The 14,828-nt window shown below is 44.1% G+C and overlaps 1 protein-coding gene across 1 annotated transcript in view; it reads right to left on the reverse strand.

Moving 5' to 3' along the window:
• The window catches only part of enox2 (ecto-NOX disulfide-thiol exchanger 2), a 205,635-nt gene that overhangs the window by 44,755 nt on the left and 146,052 nt on the right, over nt 1-14,828 (reverse strand). The window contains exon 4 of the mRNA XM_080007952.1: nt 11,126-11,257. Coding sequence (XP_079864078.1) covers nt 11,126-11,257 — 132 coding nt within the window. The remainder of the gene's footprint in view (nt 1-11,125; nt 11,258-14,828) is intronic.

Below are 14,828 nucleotides of genomic sequence, written 5' to 3' on the forward strand. Positions count from 1 at the left end.
GGATTTCTTTTGAGGTCATAAACTAAATTGCCACAACACCTGGCAGAGGCAAGGTCAATGCATTCACTTGCAATCTGAAATACACATTCAACTGAGAGTCTGCGTGCGTTTGCTGAAACCAATTAACTTAAAAGGAAACACAGTGATTCTATGTCTTAGAGAGCACATTTCTATCCGAGAGGCCTTCCAAAATGATGCTCAACAAGACTGGGTCAGAGGCCCGTCCAGGGCTGCAGCACCTGCTGATTTCAGCAGACGAAGAGGACCAAATCATTGAAATAACATCCACCCGGACGTTTACACCACCGAGATCAAGTGAATTTGGACTTGGTATAGAGAAGACCCACTGAAAGGCAACAGGGCTGTGAGCAATCTGCTTTCCTTCGCCACATCCCATCTGGTTGAGAGAAGGATTTTGACTGTTGCCTCAATGAACACAAAGCACAGATCTATTCTTAACACTGAGCATGACTTGAGAATGACAGTATCGAGTTTCACATTTTAAGAAGCTGAACAGGGCTGGACAGGCTCACTGCAGCCACTGAGGACTGGGGGAACCCCATGTGATTGCACTTTTCCACCATCAGATGAAATACAATGACAAAACAGGGAAACTATTTTTTGATAAAAAGTGTAAATGGGCACGCATTAATGTTTTCTTTTTCATCACCAAAAATTACATCATAATTTAATATTTGATGTGTATTTTTTAACATCACCAATCACATCTATTCAATTAGCACACATTTCTTGTTTGCCCCACTGACAACTAGGAAACCCACTGGTGCCTACTTTCCATTTAATTAGTTAATAATTTGAATAATCTGTTTGAATATTCAACTATTGAAATGAACTTCCCTCCCTTGCTGCAGCCATATACATAAGAAAATGCTCTTCCTGGCCTATCCTATTACATCTAAGCTCTATTGTTATTGTGGTGGAGACCTTGGAAATATTTGTATGAGTTCATGTGGACGTCGGCTAAGTTTCAGCTCACATGGAGTAAAGATCTACCGAGTTACATGAGGAGACGGATGCCGTGTGGCATGCAGGTTCTGTGTGTTTGGGTGAGCTCCTGAATATCACTGCATGTATCCTTGTGCATTAAAGCCTGGGGCCTAAAGTAGGGTATGCTGCAGAGCGTTATGAGATAACAGAGCTTATTTATCATCTCTCTTTCCACAATAAAGCCTCCGCTCTGCAGCCCTGCTCATCAGTAAAGTGTTGTTCAGCCATCAGTGTGTTCTATAAATCATCAATATTTCAATATTCTTGGGGATGTATTAGTATTTTAATTTTGGGTCAACGTCAACACCTAACCTGACAAAAGCCTGTTGTTAAAAACCTATGTTTTATGGTGGAATACAGTATGTAGATATCGTGTCATATGATATACTGTTAAATCAGTCTGAACCATTTATCATTTTTACTGTGGGCTCACTTGTGCTGCATTTCCATCAGAAAATTCAAAATGTACTGTTAAATCAGTCGGATTGTGAATAAAATGAGATTAAATGTTAATCATTGATGAGGTGTCGACTGGAACGGGCTCTACTGGCTACGATGCTGCATGGACTTTGTGAAACAAAAGGTAGGGAGCTGCGATAAAGTCCAAAGACAGACTCCAAGCACATGTTCTCTCCAAATAAAAAATAAAAAAAAACTATCAAATGAGACCTTCCGGGCATGTGTCCACCCAAACAAGGCCACAAATCTCTGTCTGATTCTCATTGTTGTGCTTGTCACTGAGCCTCATTATTCACTGTGTCTCGCTGGAGAAGTAACGATCGACAAAGCCTCCATGCATAGGCTGTAATATCATGCAAAAATGCCACGCACGCACGCACACGCACACGCACACACACACACACACACACACACACACACACACACACGCTGTTATTACATCAATTCACTCCGTCTTTTCTTACCGCTGCTCTTCCTCATTCTATTCTTTTGATGTTAAACAATCTGTTTCCTGGAGGCTTGTTGGAGGTAATTACATTCAGAGCCACCCATCAATCAGGAGAGTAGAAATGGGGAGGAAACAAAAAAAACAAAAACCAAAAAAACAAGTGACATTTGATAGTGAGAAGCTTCTGGCTATTAACGTCACACTCCTCATTCCCACCCCTCCCACTTCCCCTCTGCAGCTCCCACCCTCCCTCCATCCCTCCCTCCTGTACTCTTTTATATCCAGGGTAAATTCCCCCCCCCAGTGGAGTCAGTGGTGGGTGGAGGTTGGACAGGCAACACAGGAAGACACCGTGAGGCATGCTGGGTAATATTCTCTAATGAGGCAAGCTAGCACCCTGGAACCATACCAGTGGCTGAAAAATGTCTATTTCAATCTCTGCCAACAGTCTCCCTCTTCAGCAGTTTCATATAGCTGTCTCCCTCTCCGTTGCTCAAACAGAATAGGAATGCCTCATGCAATGCACTCAAGGTAAGAAATAAAATAAAATATAAATAGGGCTGGGGGGGGGCATGGAAGAACTGATTGACATGATAATTAAATCATTTAGATTTTTAATCATATTATACGGTTTTGAATTCAAAATCTCATGATTAAAAGAAAACACATTCAAGAATGGCCATGCCTAGTTGATACGGACCCCCCTTTAACGTTTCAGCTCATATCACGTTACATTTGAGGCCATCTCACCTAAACATCACTAAATGACACCTGTGGTTGTGTCTCGCAATTTGATCTCCTGTACTGCCATGATACACTACAAGGAAATATTGCTGAAAAAGGATAAACATTAATATTGCTTTATTGCTCAGCCACATCCCCGACTCCTTGAAATCCTGCCTTCTAGGACGCCCGCCCACACAAATGATCCTTTTTGTCCTGACTCCCTCTATTATAAAGAAGTTATGCCTTTATACAATTTTTTACAGTTTGATCAAAATAAGAATCTCTCGCCCGGCGCTGCCACCCAAAAGCCTTTTTTGGTTTATCTGATACTGAGCTTATCATCTAACATATCTGTCGCAGATAGGAATCTCTAACCGCCATCAAGTGACATCTCAGCAGCAGCTATTTCCTCTGAGGCAGCGAGGCGAAGCCAAAACCTGTGGGGTTTCACCAACGCGGCTCCCCGGCACTCAGGAAAGCACATCTTTGAATCAAGGCAAGATGAAGTGCTCCCAGCAACCGACTTAGTCACAACTTGCATATTTTCCTAATGTTAATCTAAGTGAGCTCATGTGGAAAAATGAGGCACCGACTCGGCCTCGGTCGGTTGCTCGTGGTGCGTTACCGCCTGGAAACACACATGGCAGACGGTGTCAACCCTGGGGTCACTTGATATACTCACAGGGTCGCAGGACATTTCTCAGACTGATATATTGATATTTGAATGACATATCTTTGTTGGAAAAAATATAGGTTCAAAATAAGTTTTAAATGTATCCTGATTTCTATATATGGATTTGGACTTCGCTTCACCGCTCTGTGACATAATTAAAGTTGCCAATGTGATCCTCAAAATTACCTCAAACATTTGCTTAATATGCAATGTGGAGGATCTTTACCTTAACCAGCAATGTCAGTTTTGAAAGAACAGTAAGAGCAAACCTTATTTAACTTCAATATGTTACTCAAATGGCTGGAGGATATGAATAAATTGACAAATTTTATTTGGAGTGCTATTTGGAGGGTTGTCTTGGTGATCTGCTTGGAGATGTGAATTTTCATATAGCACAATGTGTGTTTTTCTCCCTCAAGCTCTGTCCTCCCCTGTCAGATAGAACTGCTGGCAGAGGGTTCTCTCCCTTTGTCTGATTATTGTTCAGTCTGCGGTGAGTGTGTGATGCAGTTATGAAGGGGGTTGTGGTTAGAATGGGCAGGGCCTGAGGAAGGCCGGGAAGCAACAGACTGAATGAGGCTTGTTTATTCAGGCAACGGTTCCCGATCCCCGGGGCCCGTTTATCTATTCTACAGTGTCTATGTGTGTGTTTGTGTGTGAATTAATTCTGATAGAATTGCTAATTTGTCGTAAGTTAAAATGCTTTGCATAAGGTATTTGTGTGTGGGTGTGAGTCTATGCACCTCATTTGTCTCCCCTTTAATAAAGAGCCTTGTCTCAAGGCCAAACTCAAAGATCAGAAAACCAAACTAGCTAATCAAACCCATGATTGTGCTGAATAGAGACATCTACCAATGCTAAAGAAAGCTATTTGGGATGTTTTTTGCAGTTGTGTGGATGGCGCAGCGCTATGAAAAGATTTGAACTAAAGCCCCTTTTCCTCACATGGAATCCGTAACGTTGCTGGATAAAAAAAATATCCGGCAGTAGGTAGTCATTCCCACAGAGCCTTCTTTACGGAGAATTCCGTATGGAGTCTGTTCCCACATAGATGACTGCTAGAGATACAGTATGTAATGCTAGCGGGAGAGGTGTCTAATGTCACGCCAGACAGGGCAACAGAATCGTTTCATTTTTAGACCAGCGCTTCGCTCCCGGTCTCCCCGCAGCCGTACTGGCATTTTCCCGTAAATGATACTAGGTCCAGAGTGGGGAGATTTACGGAGCGACCCGATCCTTTTCCCACATTACGCCAATAAGGAACATTGCCAGTGGATTTACGGCTTTCAGTGCAAGTGGGAAAGGGGCTTAAGCCTCATTCAAGATCAAATTAGGAGAAAAAAAAAGGTTAAAATAATAAATCAATAAGGAAAATCTCACAAAAAGCCACTTGAAGTAGGACTGGTAGATTACTGTACCAGCATGATTCATCGTTGCGTCTTGGTTTTGTGTCCTGTCAGGACATTGGCTCAACAGTTTCAAGGTTTTTGTTTGTTCGACGTATAACATTACAGAAAGTGTAATGTCACCGTTGAAATGCTTATAAAACAATTACTCGCAATGTGCCCTGTTGAAACACCTACGGCTCTCACACAGATAACACATGCCATATTCTGTCGAGCATTGAAGGCAATTAATCAGATCTTGGGAGGTCCGTACTGTTAAGCGAATGAGAGAGAGAAGGAGCTGCGTGGTCCTCCATCTGGCTCTGGTTACCGTCTGGGAGTGTGAGAAGCGAGGAGCGCTAGCCACCGAACGGGAACGCTTCTGGAATGGGATACTTCCCTCTCACTCCTTGTCAGATGTCAGAGATGTTGAAACCAGATGTGGTAACATTCCAGTTGCCACAACCATCTAGGCTCTACTCCAAGAGCTCAGATTTGCCCTCGATGTGATTTTTCTGAGCACGACTTTTCTTCTCTTCCTCCATATTTTAGCTTGGCATACGCTGCAACCCTTCTCTGGCGGCTTTTTTTGTTTCAGTACTTGTCAGCAGCTGTGTTTACTTATTTTTTTGCAATTTTTGTGCGGCCAGGCCAAGATCTCTCGGGGCTCGACATGAGGAGCTGTAATTACACTGCCTGACACATGGGTATAATCAGGAAATAAAATAAGTAGGACTTGTAATTGTCTTATTTTTCATTTAAAGGCGACTAGAAAAGGAGCACTTCACTGGTAACTGTTTCCATTTATCCAGGAAGATTTGCCGTTGCCCTGCTTCGCAGTCACACGGTTCATTGCAGCGGAGCCAGCAGGCTGCCACTTCTAATGGCACCCGCCTACTGGCGGGACTGCACTCTGCACTCTCCACTGTAAAAAGATCATTGCAACTGATTACGGTTTATCTAGGCCAGACATGACGCCTGACACCCTCCAGTCGTCTGACTTTGGCATGCGCTGCGGAAGAACGCACTCCTGTCCAGCCGTCCAAATGACACTTTCACAGCCTTTTTGGTGGCGGTGACAACGGCGCCCGAGTTCAGTCCGTTCACACCCGACTGAAAAATTCCGGGCGGGAAAAGCTTTACCTTCCTGATTGTGTCGGAGCCACGCATTTACCGCCGCTCTAAAGCCCTTTGTGTGCACTGATGTATGCAGCCATTTTATACCGGCTACAAAATAGACTCTATTCACAGTCACAGTCAGATAATGACAACGGCGAGGAAAGTAAGAAAATATATATTAAAAAAACAGAATCACCCGCTGAATAGCCAGCTGAGCGCACAATCTTGATTTAACAACGCTCACAGTACATCAACTAATAGAAACGCTACAATACACTATTGTTAGTGACCTCACAATGCCGAACCCAATTCAGCAATTCAGGACAATTCAAACAGGCCCCCCCCACCCCCCTCCCTACTGCTTCAACAGCAGGGACTGGTATTAGACTTACCTGTTAAGTCCATGTCACTGGTGAGTCCGTCTACAGAAAGGGGTTTCAAAGTCTGTTTATCCAGCTGTCTGTCTCAACACTGTGGCTCTGGTCCACTTGGCTGGGAACACCAAAGAGCGTGGTAAAGAAACACGTCTGGCTCCCTCCCCAATGGGATGGAAAAGGAGGCATCCTCGTCTGCTGCTGAGGTTTAAAGCCGCCCCAGAGAGCCATGCTCTTTGAGTGGATGAGCGTGCAAACATCAGATGGGGCCCGGTGGAAAAAATAATAGCAAAATAAAGAAAAATAAAAATAAAAAACAACAACAACAAAAAACACACACGACAAGCACGCACGCACCCACGCAGAAGGATGAGGCGGTGGGGGTGAGTGGAGTGATGCAGGGCGCTCTCTCCTCCTTCCTTTCATAAGAAAAACAAACAAGGAAAGGTGGACGACTTTCCGCCGCCATGGAGCCAATAATTGTGTTTTAAAGACACCAACAGAGCTGTTTACAAAGGCTGCTGCATGACAGCGCGCACACGCACACGCACCACCAGTATATACGGAGATAGACGGAGAAAGATGAAGGCTCTGAACTGATCTCTAACCGCGATGGATAATGGCAGAGCTCTGCTTCATGACACAGCAGTTAATTAGTCCAGTTCAGTTAATTTGAACCAGAATTGACAGCTGTCAGGTGTTATTCTATCTATTTTCCCTGCCATGAGATATGGAAGAGAAAGAAGGGTTTATACAGAAACATCAGTGACTGACCCCCCCCCCCCCCCCCCCCAATAACTTGGAACCTTTTCTCCTCGTTTTAACTTCTATGTTTTTTTTCCCTCCAGTCGGACCTAAAATGATTACTTTTACAAGTTTAACTCAAACCATGAGCTCTTCTTTCCGTCAGCCAGCGCCACCTGCTCTCCATTCTCCTCTTGCCTCACCCCTGCATCCTGAGAAAAGGGACATGGCACTCAACACCCTAATGTGCCTTCCTAGAAAAAACCCCCCCCCCAAAAACACTCTTTCTAAAGTACTTCAAGTCCCCTTCCCACAGCCTCCGCCGCTAGCACCCGATGGAGCTTCTGCAAAAGAGTGTGCTGTTATTGACACCTCATGAATATTCTGATTGGACAATCAGAATATGTGGATCCCACACACGATTGAGATGTGTGGCCTGTTATGTCACCAGCAAAGGGTTCAACATATTTGGCCGCTGCAGTTTTGCCATTTTTTTCGGTCCATAGCAGCATCAGCTAAAATGCTCCTGGCCTCCACTAGCCACGCTGCCTGCTTGCTACGTGTGGCCTCAACCTCGATGAGCGCGCCACACTGATGGAACACAGGGGAAGTGCGTGTGGGACGGTGGGTCACGTTAAGCCCAATCAGCTCAAACTGGACGATAATGAAGACGTTGTGTAATTTGCGAGGGAGAGTGGGAGAGGCACCAGGGAAAGAGAGAGAGCGAGAGAGGAAAAGAGGGAAAGATGGCAGAATGGAAGGAAGGGGGGAGAGAGAGAGAGAGAGAGAGAGAGAGAGAGAGAGAGAGAGAAGGCAGGAAGCACCAGCTGTTTTTCCAGGTGATCAATGACAGGGACCACAGCTGTCCTCTCCTCCCTCTCAATCTCCCCCTCCACCCTTCTTATCCCCCTCAACACCCGCTCCATGAGAACGCGGCTTGTACTCTAACGTCTTTGAAAAAGATAAATGACCCTAACCGACACTTAATCTGTTCTTTGGCACGCAGATCAAGATGCCTTCCTCCCTTTCTGACATCAATACTCAAGACATACGAACGCACGTAACGGGGCGCGAGTGTGGGATTTCTTTGCGGGTGGAGGCGGGGCCCGAGTGTGGGATTTCTTTGCGGGTGGAGGCGGGGCCCGAATGTGGGATTTCTTTGCGGGTGAAGGCGGTGAAGAGGGGGCCGGCTAAGCTCTGGACTAACTCAATAAACACTGCAAATAAAATTCAATAGGAAAACCTGAGCAGGCAGGTTCCACAAACACTTCATTTGAAATGCAGACGCTTCAGCGCTCGTGTGGGTCCACTCCCCGTCTGCACCGGATCAATCATCTGCGCTGCTCTGATCAAGATTCAAGATTTTTATTTGTCACATACATATACATACTTCCATACATATATGCAGTGAAATGTAATGCAACGCACCCGGTGATAGCACACAATATGTCCTAGGAAAAAATAAAAAAATAAAATAAAATAAAAAGTAGAAAATTCCTTTCTAATAGACCGACTAACTGACTCCTAAAACGTAATACAGTAAGTGGAATACTTATAGAATAAGATAAAAAATATATAGAATAAAATACAATAAAAATAAATTGAAATAAAATGGAATAGGTAGAAGGAATATGCCTATGTATATACAGATATGTGCATTTAAAGTGGCATGTGAATTAATCTTTTGGGAGTTGTTCTGCCATTCACTCTTTCCTCTATGCTCAGAACAATTGCGTAACTTTTCCTTTGCTGCACACGCAAAAGACAAACAAATAAAAAATGTAGGGAAATATGTAGATCTGCGTGTGTGAGTGTGTATGTGTTTGAGTGTGCATACCATTCCACATGAAAACCACAGTATATGGAGGATTTAATACCTGCCTGCACAAACAAACAAACAAACAAACAAAAACACACACACACACACACACACACACACACACACACACACACACACACACACACACACACACACACACACACACACACACACACACACACACACACACACACACACAGACAGACAGCATAAAAAGCCAGGAATATTTCAAAAAGAAATGTGAATTTCAACTGAAAACGGGGGAAGGTGATTTACAAAAGGCTTTAGGGAAAGCCACCCTACTAAAAAGAGCAGAGGCCCGTGGCGGAATAACTCTGCATATATGGGAAGCGCTAAGGTGAAGCTGAGCGTAATGTTATGAATATGGAGTGGCATTGCTTATGTTGAAGTTGACATTATGCAGCGGTGAAAGCAGCGGCTGAACCACAAACTTAATAAATACTCTTTGCCGTCGTGATGACATTGAATAAAAAATAAATCGAAGCAATGGGGCCCTCACTGTTTTTCATTCATCTCATCTCTTCCAGACCATTAAACCAACTTTAATAAACCACCCTTAGTCAAATTACATCACTCTTGCTGAAGTGCTTCCCAGGCCCCTACAAGGGATGCATAATGCTGCATGACTGACATTTGTTTATGTGGATCATGAGGAAGACGAGGTGCAGGGATGAGGATCCAACCACTTCGTTTTAATTTGGTTCACAGTATACCGTGGCTGTTTAACATGATTGATGCCATGTGCATGGCTACTAGAACACCAAAACAGGCAAAGTGAACCCTACCAAAAAGGGATATATTTTTGGGCCTTTGCTGCCTTGCCATGGTTGACAGGTCTCTCGTTCACGTTTGAGCAAGGCGGGCGTGTCTCTTCCTCGCTTCCACCTCTCTGTCCCCTCTCCACTTCAGCACACCAAGGCTCTGCCTGCTGTTCAAATTTGGAACGTTTTGGCACCGTTTCCTGCCAAGACAACAAGCGTGTACCCAAACTGGAGGTTTCAAATTTGTCGTTTCAGAAACCAATGGGTGAGGTCACAGCCGATGCATCTATTTTATTCTACAGTCTGGGACAGAGATGAGAGTACCTGCCAGCGACAAGCCACTACTGCATCCAACTACCGATGTTTACCACGACAATATAAAAAGCTGAGCCAGAACTAGATATTGGAACTGCGTATTGGAGACATAGGGAGACAAATTCATCATGTATTATAATTGTCATAACCTCCAGAGATACAGACAGGGTTTGACTTACTCACTCATGTATAGCACACTGCCTTAAGGAATAATGACAAATCCGCTAGTATCTTGCCAGAGCCAAACTGACAGCTTTAGTCTCATCAAACTTTGTCTCAGAGAGTCATTGTGTATGTTTGTTTGTGTGTGTGTATATGTTTGTTTGTGTGTGTGTATATGTTTGTTTGTGTGTGTGTGTGTGTGTGTGTGTGTGTGTGTGTGTGTGTGTGTGTGTGTGTGTGTGTGTGGGGGGGGGGGGGGGGGGGTGGTTGGACAACTCCATCTCACGCAACGTGCTTGTTCAAACAGTTGCTGCACCAGAACACTAGAATCCACAGCCTCATTTTACAACCAGAGCAGCGCTCTTCACCTGAGAAAAACACCGCTGCAGTCAGAGAACGTGTCGCTGGTTGACAATGTAGCTTTGCTTCCACCGCTGCTCAAATCGAGTCCTTTACCTCATGTTCAAACAGAAATCTTCTGAAAATGACAACGCTGACTCAACACGCTTGCGTCGGCAACACTTTAAAAAGTAAACAAAAACATACTCAGTTTTCTTGTTGTTATAGTACATCATGCAGCACATCATGTCTCATGTCCATAAATAAATGTCTTTATCTGCCATTGGGCCTCTTTAGGAATCTTTCCGAGTTTCTATAACAGTTAGGATCAAATAACCCACTGCCATGCTAACACATTCCTAGACGCTGACATATGCCACCAACTGAGTCAGCGTATAACAGACCTTGATGATGGAAAATTATCTGCATCTGCTAATAAAATTAGAATGGAGTTAATAACATTGTGAATTTCCCTCGACTGAAGCAGCAGGGCAACACTGTCTTAATACATGCTTATATGGAGCCATCCATAGATGATATCTCTGACCCCAAATCAGCTGGACTGAAAATAATTGGATCCTCCAGATGAACATACTTCACCCAATGGGTACATTTGCAGGTATGGTTATAATCCTGTCACCAAAAAAGGATCGGCTAATTAAATGAGGAGATCAAAGCACACTCCTCTCTTCTATCTAGATTCCAGTTGAGAATGTGGAAGTGCGGTTCAGTCTATTGGTGTGGTTGTGATGGTTAGGAACTTGTAACGTACCTGGTATGAGTGGCTGTGCAGCCATGCTCATTGGGGCCATGCCCAGGTTGTTCATGGCCGTCGCCCAGGCGTTGGGGTCTGACATGGGCATTGGCATGGAGTTGGAGTCCATGGTCATGCTCCGGATCCCTTCTGCAGAAAGGGAAAGTGGAGGCAGAGGGAGAGAGAAGATGGAAACCATGGCATTAGTTACGTTCTCAATGATGTTGTTCTGTGCTAGATTTGATATTTTTCCTCAACTCAATACCTTGATATGAAAATCTTAAATTGAGATCCTAACCCTAGTCCCAAAATAGAGATAAGCTTTCATTTCATTGGATAATATACTTCTCAAACAAACAGGATCAAAATGTACAATACTTTTGTACAACAAGTGCACCAAAGTGTCATTTCCTGACAGTATTCCTGTTTCCGAAAATTAGGAGAATTATAAATACTATTTTGTAATTGATTAATCAATTTATTATTTTACTGATCAATCTAAATTATTGATCTTCAACCAAAAATTTACTTCAGTTTTATTTTGAGTAATAATATCAGCCTGCTTGGAACAATAATAAAGAGTTTAGAACGGTCAGCAAATAAATTGCAAAACAAATACCTCCACATACACAGAAAACAACACACGAATGAAGAAAAACACGTACACTAGCAGAAATAACTACATTTATACAAAGTCAATTGCCTGAAGAGCCCACCATCAGCACAAGAAAGCATACACAGAGCTATTTTGGAAGCTTTGGAAGCACCGTAATCTCAAAATGCCAAAAAATAAAGCAGTCAAGCTGTCTCAGGGAAAATTTCTTTCTGATTCACAACTGGACCAACTTTTCCTTTCTCAGAAGTTTCTCTCTATTTATGGCTGTAAGTTGGTGAAGCATATTGCAAACATATAAAGGCTGACAGCCTATTTGTGAGTCAGTAACCAACAGCAGCCATATTTGTGGAACTTCGATGCAGCAGATTGCTCTTAATAGCACCACTAAAAAGTGATCTGGTGGACACGTCTCATATACGACTGATATAATCACAGTGTATTTACTTGTGAATTGTGCAAAAAAAAACAACACAAAAAACACAGCACTTGACTCGTGTATATTCTTGCTTCACTTTCGATGTCACATCTCTATATTACGGAGTGGCACGGACTTGCAGTTTAAAGCCTCCTCCGAGAAAACGGACGACAAAGCTCAACTAAAAGTAGACTGAATTGGTAATACTAACATAACTTTCCAGGTAATATTTGGTACGCCAGTGAGAATATAGCAGTCAAATAAGCGATCGCACGAACCCAACCTTTTTCAACATTAACAAAGATAACTAACGTCCTTCTGCACGGCAGATGCACTGTTGTGGAACACCACAGGAATTCTGCTCTGGGAACTAAACATCACTTTGTTAAGTTTACAACCCCTCTACATGAGAGTTCTGCATGGAACTTCGCCCATATTATCACAATGTCGTGCAGAAGCTGCCATGGTCTTTGAAAATGGTGTCATATTGCACAGGCACATTACATGCATCAATCACGTCAGAGTTTAGCTTCAGTGTGATCAAAGAAAGGCTTTTATTTATTACCAGAATGCAAACATTAAATGATGTAATAATGTGTCGACCAGGAATGGACACATTCACCGAGCCAACCCAATCAATGCGGTCAGGGAGGAGCAGTCCTACCGAGAATGAATCAAGATCCAAACAACGGAAAGCAAACAACAATGTCAAAGGTGGAAGTAGAAATTATTGATGGTCTGCCTTTTCACAGAGCACTTCCAGCATCCGTCTCAATCTATAAACTCTTCTGCCACTTCTCCTGTCGGAGGCAAGAGAGGCAGCTCTGATCCTGCAGCCAGCCTGACAATAAGAGGTTAATCAGCTTGGGCCTCATACTTCCTGCCTCAATGACCTCTGACCTCTGCTTAGATTCTGTTGATATTGCTGCTGTTCTGACTCAAGGCCAGAAAGTTCTAACCATGATATTTTGTGTGACACAATCATTGCTACTGTTATGTACGTAGGCGGGCACGCACACACACACACACACACACCCACACCCCCCCCCCCCCCACCCCCACACCCACACCCACATTAAAACCATTGACAGGTGAAGTGAATAACATGGATTATCTCGTTTCAATGGCACCTGTCAAGTGGTTGGAAATATTAGGCAGGAAGTGAACAGTCAGTCCTTTAGTGCAAGCCTCGACGGGTCATAGCTGTATGAGGCAGCACAAAGGGGAGCTACACAATATTAGGGGTGGTTTGATTGTTGTGGCTGATCGGTGTGTATATATATATATATATATATATATATATATATATATATATATATATATAGAGTGTGCCAAGTGTCAGTTAAATCAAACATTCAGACCACCACAGTAAAAAGCCTGCAGTAGAGTCAACAGGAGCACATCATACAGCATTGTGCATCCACCAGAAGCCAGTTTCCACAATCCACAGTGTCTTTCACAGCTCTAAAGACTCCTTAATTCTCTCCTCTGGTTGACCTCCTTCTCCGGCAGACCTGCAAATTGCCATGACTGTGACTGCTGAGCAATGCTTCCCTCCTCTCTCTTGATGCCAAAACCAACAGTGCCCTTAATAACGAGGGGCGCTGCACTCCACGCACGCCTCACACCTCAAAACATCGGTGGGATGACACTTCTGTATGTGTGTGTGTGTCTGTGTGTGTGTGTGTGTGTGTGTGTGTGTGTGTGTGTGTGTGTGAATCCGTCTAAGTACGGACAGCAATAACTCTATTGGCATTCCTGCCGCTGAAAAGCAGGTGGCTCCGTATAATAACGACTCTCTGCCTCTCTTTCTCCCTGCCTTCCCGTCTGAGCTACTAATTCCAAAGTTTGCATGCAAATACTTTCTTTCTCTACTGGTTATATGTTTGAAGTGACTACTTCTACTAATAAGATCCATCTACACCTCTATGTAATGCTCTGAACTGAACTGTGTGATGGATCCTTGCACAGCCCCGGCCTGAAAGGAACAGAACAGATCACTGCACACATCACTTGGTTTCCAGATCCGAGACGTAGTATCCCACACAGCCCCTCACTTAGAAGACGGAGCCCTTATTGATCGCATAGCTCACCCTCACTGCAGCCCAGTGCATTAGAGCTGAGGGCTACAGACTCCAAAGTTTAAGAGCCGGGGCGGGGTTAATTCTGCTACACAAGCCCGCATATGAATGCATCTCTGAGAAGCGGAAAAGTGCCGCCGAGCAACAAAGACAAAGCTCTAGCTGGTGTCCATCCATCCATCATCCCCCCTTCCGTATCGCTGTTCCTTTCTTTTAATTAATCCACCTCCTGTGTGGAGCTCACATTCCTTCAGCTCTCACTTGCCTCTGCTACCATCAGTTCCCCTGATATTTTCCCTCTTCTCCCACGCAACACATCTGTCTCTCTCTCAATCTGCCTCCTTAATTCATTATTTTCGGACTTGCATCTCTGTGTGTGGATCTCCGTGGGATCTTTGACTGTGGTGCGTGAAGTGACCTTGAGGGCAGGGCGAGTCCTCAGCTCCCCTTAGTGCCCCCTCTTCCACCCCAGCACCTCTACATGCAGAGCTGAGTGAAGGCGTCAGAATAGCAGCGCGCGCGCGCGCACACACACACACACACACACACACACACACACACACACACACACACACACACACACACACACACACACACACACACACACAC

This window comes from Zeus faber (assembly GCF_960531495.2).
Source record: "Zeus faber genome assembly, chromosome: 10".
NCBI lineage: Eukaryota > Metazoa > Chordata > Actinopteri > Zeiformes > Zeidae > Zeus > Zeus faber.